The 12,058-nt window shown below is 40.1% G+C and overlaps 1 protein-coding gene across 1 annotated transcript in view; it reads right to left on the bottom strand.

Moving 5' to 3' along the window:
- The window catches only part of Intu (inturned planar cell polarity protein), a 93,122-nt gene that overhangs the window by 53,347 nt on the left and 27,717 nt on the right, over positions 1–12,058 (bottom strand). Inside the window, exon 3 of the mRNA XM_047566680.1 lies at positions 6,516–6,601. Within this exon, the coding sequence (XP_047422636.1) occupies positions 6,516–6,601 (86 nt within the window). The remainder of the gene's footprint in view (positions 1–6,515; positions 6,602–12,058) is intronic.

The raw sequence follows: 12,058 nt of genomic DNA, 5'->3' as shown, positions 1-12,058 counted from the left end.
ATGCCTAACAAATACCTGACAGGTAAGAGCCAAGACAAATGATTTGCAGGCCAATGACCTGGAAAATAAGTTGGGTTCCTCTAAAGCTCCAGGGAAGCCAGCTATGACCCAGTGCTGAATGAAATAAATTCTAGGCAAATGCAAAATTTGGACCCGAGCTTCCTGATCAGGCTGAGGAGAGGATGATGAACTATATGAACAATTACATGCTTGTTGAATAAATGAATGCACAGATTTGTGGCAATGGATCAAGGAAGGCACTGGATAGCTTCATTCTTGTCATTTTCAATGTAAAAAACCTTTTTTTTAAAACCCACAACTTTTTATTTAAAAACTTCAAAGCTACAGAAAAGTTGCAATTTTTTTCCTGCACTGGGGATTGAATCTAGGACCTCACGCATGCTAGGCAACTACTCTACCATTGAGCTATATCCCCAGGCTCAGAAAAGATAACACAAAGCGTACAGTGATTGCCATGTATCCCTTACACAGTTTTATCACTGTTACTATTTCCCCACATTTGCTTCATTCTGCCTTTTCTTCCTGTCTTCCTCCCTTCTCTTTCTACCCATCCCTGTGGATATTTTTAAATTTTGGCTGAAATAATTGAGAATTATTTGCAGATATTTTAATACTTAATCCTTAAGTATGTATCTCCTAAGGTTAAGGGAGTCCTCCTGCATAACCACAATATAATTTATCACTTGAGAATTGTAACATTAAAGACAGTACAGGGTTAGGTTCCTTAGTCCAAAAATCTGAAATCTAAAAGTGCTCCAAAATTCCAGACATTTTGAGCACCAACAAATGTTTCAAAGTTTCAGATTTTGGAGCCCTTAGTAGTTTCAGATTTCGAGATGCTCAACTAGTAAAGTCTATGCAAATATTCCAAAATCTGAAAAAATCCAAAGCGTGATCCCTAGCATTTTGGATAAGAGATACTCACCCTGCACTATTATCTAATAAAGTCCACATTTTCCAAGCTGTACTAACACAGCTGATCCTCACTACAACCAGGATTAGTCAGGGAATACTTGCTGTATTTGGCTGAATGTCACCTGTTTATCTAGCCTAAGACAGTTCTCCAGACTTTCTTGCCTTTCATGGTATTAACACTGGGGGTGGGGTAGGAATGGAATCCAGGGACTTGCACTTACTACACATGCTGTACCACTGAGGTATACCCCAACTCCGTGATCTTAATGTTTTTAAAGAATCTATGACAACTGTTTTGGAAATGTTAAAAATTGGCTTTAAAAGAAATGATTTGGCCTTTTGACATCTTGTAAGTGAACAGGCTTTGCCTCTGGACTTCATTCTGGTATTCTGAATCTATTTACAACAGAAACTATTTAAAAATCCAGCACAGAACAGTAGAGTTGGAACTGGGCTCCAAGATTACCCTTTCAAATCCCCTTTGACCACACATGAGGAAACTGAAACCCAGAAACGTTTGGAAACTTGTTCTGTGTGAGGTTTTAAATGGAAGGCTGACCTCCTTTCCCTTGGCAACTGTTCTTTCACACTGCTCTAAAGAAGTTTTCAGACCATTTTTACTCTGATATACATTTAAAACATTATTGTTGTTTATTTCCAGATTTAGATGTTAGCAAGTCTCCTATGGCATTCCTTATAAACAAGCATTCTTCCTCTCTTCGTGCTTGAATAACTTTCTAACAAATGCCACAGACACAAACCAGTGAACAGCTCACTCTGACCCACGCTATGGTTTAGAATATGAGGTGTGCCCCCAAAGCTCCTGTGTGAGACAATGCTAGAAAGTTTAGAGGTGAGATGATTGGGTTAGGAGAGCCTGAACCTAATGAGTGCATTCATCCCCTGATAAGGATTAAGTGGGGAGCGACTCTAGGCAGGAGGGGGTCAGGGCAGGCCATGCCTTCATGCTTCCTGTGCCATGTCCTCAGCAGCTTTCCTCCACACACTCTTCACCCTGATGTTCTACCTCACCTCCAGCCTAGAGCATTGGAGTTGGCCATCTATGGACTGATATCTCGGAATCTACATGCAACAAGTAAACTTCCTCTTCCGAAGCTGTTCTTGTCAGGTCTTTTGGTCACAGCAGTGAAAAGCTGACTAAAACACCCAGCAAGAACACAGGAATACAGACATCAGGATCTACATAGATTTGTGTGAACTGGGAGGACCCGTGCTCTGAGGTTGGTCTGAGTTTCAGTTGTTTATTATTTCTGCAAACTTGTATCCAAATGCTTTTTCCTCACGTTTAAAACAGTCACATGGAGAACTCCCATCTTGTAGGTTTGTTATGGTTTGTATCTTAAGTGTCAAAAAATGGGTGCTGGGAAGTGCGGTCATTACTATGACTACAACTGATGATGTGGTTCAGATGTCTTTGGAATTAGTTTATAGGAGAAATTTGGAGTCTGAGTCTGGAGAAGCAAGCTAGAGAAAACCTAGAGCACTATAAGCAGAGCCTAATGAGCACTTCACGTGTGGGCTGAGAAGATCAAAATCCTAATAGAAATGTGAAGAGGAAAAGCCAGGCTTGTTAGGTTTCGGATGGAAATGAGAGTCTACCGGAACCTGAACTAGAGGCCAACTGAGTTACATTCTGGGGAAAAAACCAAAGCAACGACAATTAAAAAAAAACCTGTCTACATTTTGTCAATACCCTGAAACTTTGTGGGAGGCTGAGTAGAAAGGCAACAGACTAATAAATCTGGTGGAGGAAATTTCAAGGCAGATCAGAATTCAGACTATTGCATGGGCATTACTGGCTAATTTTATCCAGCTTACGGTGAGAACTGAGAGCGAAAAAGAGAAAGATATGAAAACCCTGCAGTTTGGCCAGAAAAGGAGCATGTTTAAAGTTGCAACCAAGGAGGGTATGAGGATTAATGTCATTAAAAAGAAGCCAAGTAGGAGCTGGGGTTGTGGCTCAGTGGTAGAATGCCTGCCTGGCATGAGTGAGGCACTGGGTTCAATCCTCAGCACCACATATAAATAAATAAAAATAAAGTTTCATCAACAACTAAAAAGAAATATATATTTTTTTAAAAAAAGAAGGCAAGTGCTTTGCTCATGGACAATCGAATATATGCCTGGAGAGAATCTCAGGCATTGGCACCACCGAAGGCTAACGGGTGTGAAAGTGCAAACTCATTTCAAACACTGGCCTTTGAAAAGAAAGCCATGGGGCACCCTGTTCACTCAGGGCCACATAAGACACTGTTTCTAGGTGTTTACTTCCCCATATTCAACCAGCAGAACACTCAGAGGTCACTGCAGCCATGGTACAAAGGGGCCCATGGAGCGGTCATGCGGGTGGCAGCCTTGTTTTCCATGCGATGCTGAATCTGCAGGCACGCAGATGCAAGAGTTAGGGGTCATGGACGCTTCCACCCAGATTTCAAAGGATATCCTGGGAGGCCAAGCAGTATGTGGAAGTGTTGGAATCTCTGCAAGCAGCCCCTGACAAGGCCATGCCTCCTGAAGCTATGAGAATAAAGTTGGAGCTGAAATAGAGACCCAGGAAGTCAGAGATTCCAGGAATGTGGTGTGCCTTGTGAGGGAAGTCGCAGACAGCAAGCAGAGCCAGTCTGAGAGATGGCTATGTGGGCAGCAGCCAGCAAGGCTGCAGGAGTGTTTTGCCCAAGCCCTTTGGAGTCTGCGTGGCACATGTGTGACTCAGATCCACACAGGAAGCTGTAGGATTTCATGTCTGCCCTGCTAGGTTTCAGTTGCGCTTTGTTCCGATTTCTCCTCATTCTTTTCCTGTGCTTTCCCTTTGGAATGGGAATGGTTACCCTGCGCCATTGCATCTGTAAGATCTTTTGAAAAGACTCACAGTTGAGTTTGTCTTAAGTCTCAGAGGAGACTCGGGACTTGGACTTTTGAGCAATGCTGGAACAGCTGAAACTTCAAGGGAACCCTTGAAGATGGACTAAATGCATTTTGCATTATAAGATGGACATGAGCCTTTGGGTTCAAGCATGGAATGCTATGGTTTTCAGACCTTAAATGTCTGCCCAAAGCCTGTACACCAGTCTACGGCACTATTGGAAGGTGGTAGAACTTTTAAGAGGTAGGGCCTGGCCAGAGGATGTTAGATCACTGACTGGTATGCCTGAAAGGGACACTGGGACTCTGGTTCTTTCCTATCTATTTTCTTAAGCTCTACCATGGGATGAGAAACTTTGCTCCACCGTCCACTCCCTGCCATGGTGTTCTACTTCACAACAGGTCCCAAAACAACAGAGCCAAGTGACCTACTACAAACTGAAAACCTCTGAAACTGCAAACCAAAAGAGTACTTTCTCTTTATAAGCTGATTTTCTCTGGTATTTAGTCACAGTGATGGAAAGCCGAAAGGAAATGATATCAACAAACACCTGACACATGGCGGGACACACAGACACGCTCATTCTCCTCCCAGTCCTACTCCTGTCTCCCTGAACTCCTAGTCTACCTGGCCTTGGGGAAACGGCTGCTAGTGAAAAGTTTATGATTTACCCTCCCTCTTAACAGTAACAAAGTAGGAAAAATGTGGTCTGCCAATGAAATATAGTTTCTAGTTAAAGGAATTTAAACTAAACTATCTTTTATATAGTTATTAAAGATACATTGCCCTAAATGTAGACGTTTCTTTTTGAAAAAGACAGTTATAATACCAATTTTGCTACTATAATATATGTTTATATGTAGGAGAAAATACTACAAAGAAATACTTCAATATATTAATAGTAGATATCTTTAGGTGGTGGGTGTTTAAGAGATTTTGTCCCTCACTTCGATGAATTTTCCAAAGTTTCTACAATAAAATTTTTATTATGAAATTTCTTTCATAACAAAAAGTTATACTATTTTTCTAAAATAATAAAAATATTTCAATAACACATACTTATGATAGAATTATATCTTGAAGTTGTATATCATCAAAACTCCCCTGAAATTAAATTAGAAAGGCTATGCCATGACATAATATAGTGTAGTCTCTCACTACAATAAGACTAACTGAGTCAGTTTTCCTTCATCTTTAAAATAAACTGCTATTTTTTCATTTTGGCACCAGACATGGCATAAAAAATATATGTTTTTAAACTCAGAGCAACACACAGTGCAGCAAAATGCTCATGGTATGAGGCAAACTGAACAAACAGTTACCTACTGCAGCTATTGCACACTCAGGGAGGATGTACTGATTGTGGATAGACTTGATCAAAAATATTCAAATCATTATTTCTTTTTCTCATTTTTATGCCAACTGTACATCAATGAATTTGCACTTGTTAATTAAATATGTGATTCTGCAGTAAACATGAATGCGGTTAAGCTCTGCAATACTGGCAATCTACCTGCAACCAACACAGGCAAGAAAGAGGGGCCCACACTCAGAGCTGACACATGGGCACCTTATTTGGGGGAAGCTCGCTCAGATGTTACAACGCTACAGTTCCTCTTTACTGATGGGTATTTAGCTGCCGTCTCACTCCCTGAGGCACCCTAGTACCCCGCCCCGCCCAAGGCTCTCCTTGTACCTAACCTCCGTCCCAGCTACACCACGTATCTCCACCTATATCTTTCTATCCACACCCAGTCACTACTATCAGTGGCTGCCATGGTCACTTCAATACTTTCATTTCACATTTCTAAAGACAGCTAAATTTACAGAGCATCTGTGTAAGTCTGCACATGCACCTGAAAGCACAGAAGGAAGTAGGCATGAGGGAAATCTTATTTCTTAGAAAACAAGAAATTTCCTCACAGGGCTTATTTCAGAATCTCAAAACACATACAGGTAACCTTCTGATCCCTCAAGGATTTTATTCTTCTATCTAACCATCCCCAACATTTCATCCTCTCACTGCCTAATAGATCCTCTAACCTAGCTGAAGTACATCATCTTCTTGATCTCCCAAGAAAAAAGGAAAGTGAATTCCTGATCCAATGAGAACAAAGAGTTCCTAAAAAGGAGGTAAGGCACTTCCAAAATACATCTAATAACCTAAAATGCCATCTGTGATACAAAATGTAAGTTTATTGAATTGAGTTAGCATAAAATAAATTTATTTTTATCTACAAAGAGTGAAAAATAATTCATTAAGTAGTTTAACAAATTTTACCAAAAAAAACAGAAAATTCAAGAAAATAGTATAATTTGTTTTTAAAATGGTATTAAAAATCTTTTATAGCAATAGCGACTTTAATAAGTCAGAGAATAAAAATTTCCATGACTTTAAAATGATTCTTCTAGAAACTAGAATGCCATCAGCACATATGTTAGTTATAATGGCAAATTGGCAATTATGCTTTTATTATTGTTGCTGTTGTTGCTTTACTTAGGATGTTTTATTTGTAGCTATTTTTCTCCCTTTTCAGAACAATGCCCCTAAGCTAAACATGTTACCAAGAACTAAAATGTCTTAAATATCCGAGTATAAATATAACTAACCAATTATACAGGACAATTTTCTTAAAAAATAAAATGGCACAAGATATATGTACTTAACTCACTATAAGAAAAAGAATGTCCAAACCTGCATAGGTCCAGGAATGCAAGACAGAACTCTCTCTATGTTCTCGGAGGTAACATCAACATCATTCACAGCAACAAGGATATCACCTAAAAAAGGAATAACAACAAAAGATAGTTGTGTGAGTAAACAAAAACCAAAGAGATGCAGATCTGAAACATTAAGAAGTAGCTATTCTGACTTCCTCAAGGTACAAGGGAAAACATGGTACACGCTCAGGGACTGTCCAAGATTGTACAGCATATGGGGCAGAGCTAACACCCAACTCCACTCTTCTTACTTATAATGCCACCCAACGCTGCATCATAACTACATACAGGCTATGAATATTTATAGGGATAAATATTCCTATTCTTGATGTAACTGGGAGAGTTATGAAAACCCAAAGGACATAGAAAATTTTTAGCATAAACCAAGTTAACTTAACAAAATTGAATATAACCACTTAGTTCCCACAGTAAAAGAATAAAATGAAAATTTAGCTGAAATTTTAATTAAATCCATGTGGTACATTGTAGCTCAATGTGCTGTGGCATTTGTTGCTGTTACTGGTTTGTCTACACACATTTCTTTGTTTCAAAAGGTTCTGACCATATCAAAATACATGTACCAGTAAAAATCTGCTTTCCCACGGCTTTTCTTTCACTGTATACTTTAATCAAATTTGATAATAAAGATCAGGGTTAGAATGAAAATTTGCTTTCAGAACATATTTAAAGGTAATGTCAAAACACCAATGAGCTGTTAGTAGAAATATGAACATATGTATTATTTTTTCTCATCATTCTAAAATCTATCATTAGGAAACAAATCAAATAACTCACATGCATCCATTCATTTAAGAAACATTTACTGAGCACCTACTAAGGGAAGGTACTGTTCTAAGCAGTGTGGATAGGAATTGGGAAAATCCCCAAAATGTCCACACTCGTGAAGCTATTCTTTGGTGAAGACAGGTAATAAACATGTACACAGGTAAAATAGTGTAGGTGAACAGTTCTCTATGGGTCTCACATTTCTGGACATCCTGCAAGCCAAGGCACTGAATTTCTGTTCTGGACTGTCTCTTCAAGGATGGTTATGGAACCAACAGCCTGGATGACAAGAGACAGTGCTTACCTCTGGGACAGAGGTTGAGTTTGCTTACTGTATAGTATACAATTTCTTGCTCACTACCACATTATTCATAAAATCCTTACAAGAGGCTGGTGTTCCCCCAGTCCAAAGTTTCTCTACTTCATGCAAACTGCTACTAGGCATCACCTGGCATCGGCAGGCTTGGGAAGCAGAAGGAAATACTGACACTTTATGTACCACTGCTCCTCTCCTGCTTCCAGCCTCTGCTTGATGCCCTATCATACAAAAGGGGCTGAGAGTCGAGTGTATGCGGGGAGCTCAGCTGCCTGTGAAGGTCTTTGAAGGGCTGCATTAGATTCTCAAGGGATGCGACTCACTTGCGACTGCCAACCTTGGGTACCAAGTATGCTGTGATGGACTGTGACGGTCAGCCACTCAGCACTTTGGGCAACCTGGGAACGTTTCTTAAAGTATCCTTGCAGATGAAAATAAACTCCAAACTTCAGTTCCACTTGGAACTATAAAAGCAACACACCTCTCCAATTTCTCTGAAGAGATTGTATCAATTATTATATCACTTTTAGGCCAAAGTGGAGTTCTGGCATCTATAGACTATGCTATCCTCAAGACACTTAAACACTGAGGCCACTTTAAATTTGTTACTTCAAACTAACAAGGTGAAGTCCCATATGACTTTCTCCTCCCAACTCTTATGAATATATTTTGGTAGCTGAGTGTTCTAAGGAGTATTATCTGAAACTATCATGTATAGCAAACCTCTAAAAGTAGGAGACATATTATCAGAAAACTATAGGGAAATAAATTTAAAAAGCAAATGCAGTATAACTAATATTTCAAATGTTTCATAGCATGATTTCCAGTTCTACAAAAGAAGTATTATATTGACTTCTCATTCTCCCAGATCGTGTCTTGTCATTTTCCAGAGCACTTCTGTGAAGTGACTCAGGAGGTGGGCTTCCTGGACCTAGATCCACCACTGCAGCAGGCAGCAGGTAGTCCAGGAAAGTTTTTCAATGACACGCACAGTCATTCATATGTTCTGTTCCATTTCGAAGGCTGAATGGAAATAAACTGGGGCTTATTAAAGGATAGAAATCGGAAGAAAAGTTTATGAAAGGATACATCCAATCATCGAATAAAATATACAGATATAAAATTAGTTAATCATCGTGCTTAAATTAATCCCTCATTATAAATAAAGCTAACTATTTGAACAAATGCATTAATTTCTCAGCATGTACTTAATATCAAACAACTAATGTATATGGAAGAGCTACTACATAAGGCACAAAGAGCTATGAAAATATATAAGCAAAAATTTGTTTACTGCTGTATTAAAACTATATACAAACTGAATACACAGATTGAGAAATTACAATTTATTATATATTCCAAAATAGAAGATTTCTTCATGCTTCCAATACAAAAAATAAGGTATGTTTGATGTAATGGATATGCTAATTGCCCTGATTTGATCATTGAATACTGCATACATGTGTCGAAATACCACACTATACTATATGAATATGTCAATTAAGAAAGAGATCATTTTTGGAAAAAAATTCTTATACACAAATGTGAGGAAAAGAAAGCTTATTACATCAAAATGTTGCCTTTAGAGAGATGAGCTTTCTTCTCTTATGTTAACAATTTTCTAAAATGTCTACAATGAACACATATTACTGCTATTATAATGAGAAAAAATTAAAGCTCGTATTTTACAAAAAAAAAAAAATCCTGCACCATGGTGGGTAAACTCTCCCACCCTTAACTTCCGCCAAGATGTTCGTGTCCTAATCCCTAAAATCTGGGACTATGTTAGTTTACACAGCAAAAGGGACTTTGCAGATGTAATTAAATCAAGAGATTGGGAGATTATCCTGGATTATCTGAGTGGTCCTAAGGTAACATCAGGGTCTTTTAGCAGAAGCAGAAGTATCACAGCAGAGAGACTTGAAGATGCCATGCTGCTGGTTTTGAAGACGGGGAAGCGATCACAAGACAAGGAATGCAAGCACCTCAAAGAGCTGACAAGAAAAGGGATTCTCATCTGAACCCTCCAAAAGGAAACCAGTCCTGTGGACACTTTATTTTAGTGTGGGAAGATCCATTTTAGATCCGAATTTACAGAACTGCAAGATAATATGTCTGTATTGTTTTAAAACACTAATTTGTGGTAATTTGCTATAATAGCAACAGAAAATGCATGCAACCATCTAACAATGCAAAGCTATCTTTGCTAAGTAGCAAATAAGAGGGATCATGAGTGCTAACGAAAAAAGATGTGACAAACAAGGTACATTTGCAGAATGGGAGGAAAAAATAATTAGCCTTGTTAGAAGGGGGCATTTTTATACCAAAGGATTGGGAAATATGTGTGGGACAGCAGGACAAGCTCAGACTGTAAATTTTTAAAAAAATATTTTTTTAGTTGTCAATGGACCTTTATTTCATTTATTTATTTGTATGTGGTGCTGAGACTCGAACCCAGTGCCTCATACATGCCAGGCAAGTGCTCTACCACTAAGCCACAACCCCAGCCCTGACTGTAATTTAATGATTTAAATTAAGTCTAATTTGACTTCAAGGAAAGAATCTAGTTTTTGAACAGTTACTATACTGCACTCTTATACATTCAGAAGTCAACATTTACTACCAATGTTTTTACTGACACTGTATTTTATTGCTATGACTTTTAACAGCTTCAACCTCAACACCGCATCCACAAAATGTGGGCCTTAAATGACAGAATTAAGGTCCGTCCCAACCTACCCTTATAGAAGTCCATGAATAATGGTAATTCACATATTGTAACTATCATTCAGAACATCTGATTTAAAATGTCATATTTCCTGAACAACATATTTCATGATGATAGTGAATAATAGTGAATAAGAAATTAATGCAAGACTCTGTGTGTGTGTGTGTGTGTGTGTGTGTGTGAGAGAGAGAGAGAGAGAAAGAGAGAGAGAGAGGGAGAGAGATTTTGTTTTGGTTTGTTTTTTTGGTGGCAATGGGGATTGGCCCCCGGGCCTCACATATACAAAGCAAGTTTTCTACCACTGTGCTACCCTCCAGTCCTGTAAAATTTTGAGACAAAGTCTCACTAAGTTGCCCAGGCTGGCCTTGAACAGAACTTGCAATCCTCCTACCTCAGTCTCCCAAGTAGCTGAAAATATAGGTGTGCACCACTGTACTATCACACCCAGTTTAGTGCAAGATTTTTAATCTCATTAAATTAGAAAATACTATTACAAAAATGTTAGGAAAATTATGATGGTCCTAGCATTATAACTATGATTTATTTTTTGGGGGGGATACTGGGGATCGAACTCAGGGCCTTGTGCTTGCAAGGCAAGCACTCTACCAACGGAGCCATTTCCCCAGCCCAGCTATGATTATTTTTAAAAGTTAAGTTTAGTTGTTACTGTGTTCACCTAAATTAGATAAAAGAATGTTCTTTAAAACCTCTCAAGTGATAAGAATTTGTATGCTAGTATACAGTTTACAGAACTACTGTTTTAAGTCAAACCACATTAAAATCCTTTAAATTATAATTTAAATAACCATACTCTTATGAAAATTTTTATGCTTCTAATTTTTTTTAGAAGTATTGAAAAATGCCGGAGTTTCAAGATGGCGGCCTAGAGGGCGGCTGCATTTCACGTTGCTCCAGGACACAGGATTCAAAAGAGGAGATAGTGAGAGACTTGGGACCAACTCAAAGCCGCCGGGTGAGTCTCTCCCGTTGGGGAGGCGTCCCGGATGGGGCGGTAGCCCCGGAACGCAGGGAATTTGTGAAGTAGAGTTGCCCGGCGAGACGCCCCTCCCCCCGCTGGAGCGGTAAACACGGACAACTAGGATCATCGTAGAGGAGGCGGCACAGCACAGCGCTTGGACTCGGAGCAACCACTGGGGCTCCGGGCAGCTGCCTGAGGAGGAGCTGCGTGGCAAGCTGTTTAGACTCTGAGTAATCGCTTCTGAACACCGGGGGGCTGCCCGGAGGAAGAGGAGAAGCGCGGCGGGTCGCTTGGTCTAGGAGTGACTACATCAGAGCAACAGGCGGTTGCCAGAGGAGGAGGCGAGTGGTGAGTTGATTGCACTCAAAGCGACCGCTCCTGAACACCGGTGGCCTGCCTGGAGGAGGAGCGCAGTGGGTCGCTTGGTCTCGGAGCCACCGCCCCTGAACACCCGGGGGGCTACCCTGAGGAGGAGGAGGAGGAACAGGGTGGGTCACTTGGGCTTGGAGTGACTGCCTAGGGCTACGGGAGGTTGGCGGGAGGAGGAGACGCGAAGTGAGTTGCTTGGACTCCTAGTGACTGCGTCGGAAACCGGGCTGCTTTCCGGAGGAGGAGGTGTGTGGCGGGTCTCTGGGTATCGGAGCTATTGTACGGGGCTCCAGGAGGCAGCTCAGAGGAGGGGCCGCATAGCCAGGCGATTAGGTGCAG

This window comes from Sciurus carolinensis, chromosome 10, assembly GCF_902686445.1.
Source record: "Sciurus carolinensis chromosome 10, mSciCar1.2, whole genome shotgun sequence".
Lineage (NCBI taxonomy): Eukaryota > Metazoa > Chordata > Mammalia > Rodentia > Sciuridae > Sciurus > Sciurus carolinensis.
Note: the sequence above shows the minus strand (reverse complement) of the source record. Positions and strands in the feature narration are given on the sequence as shown.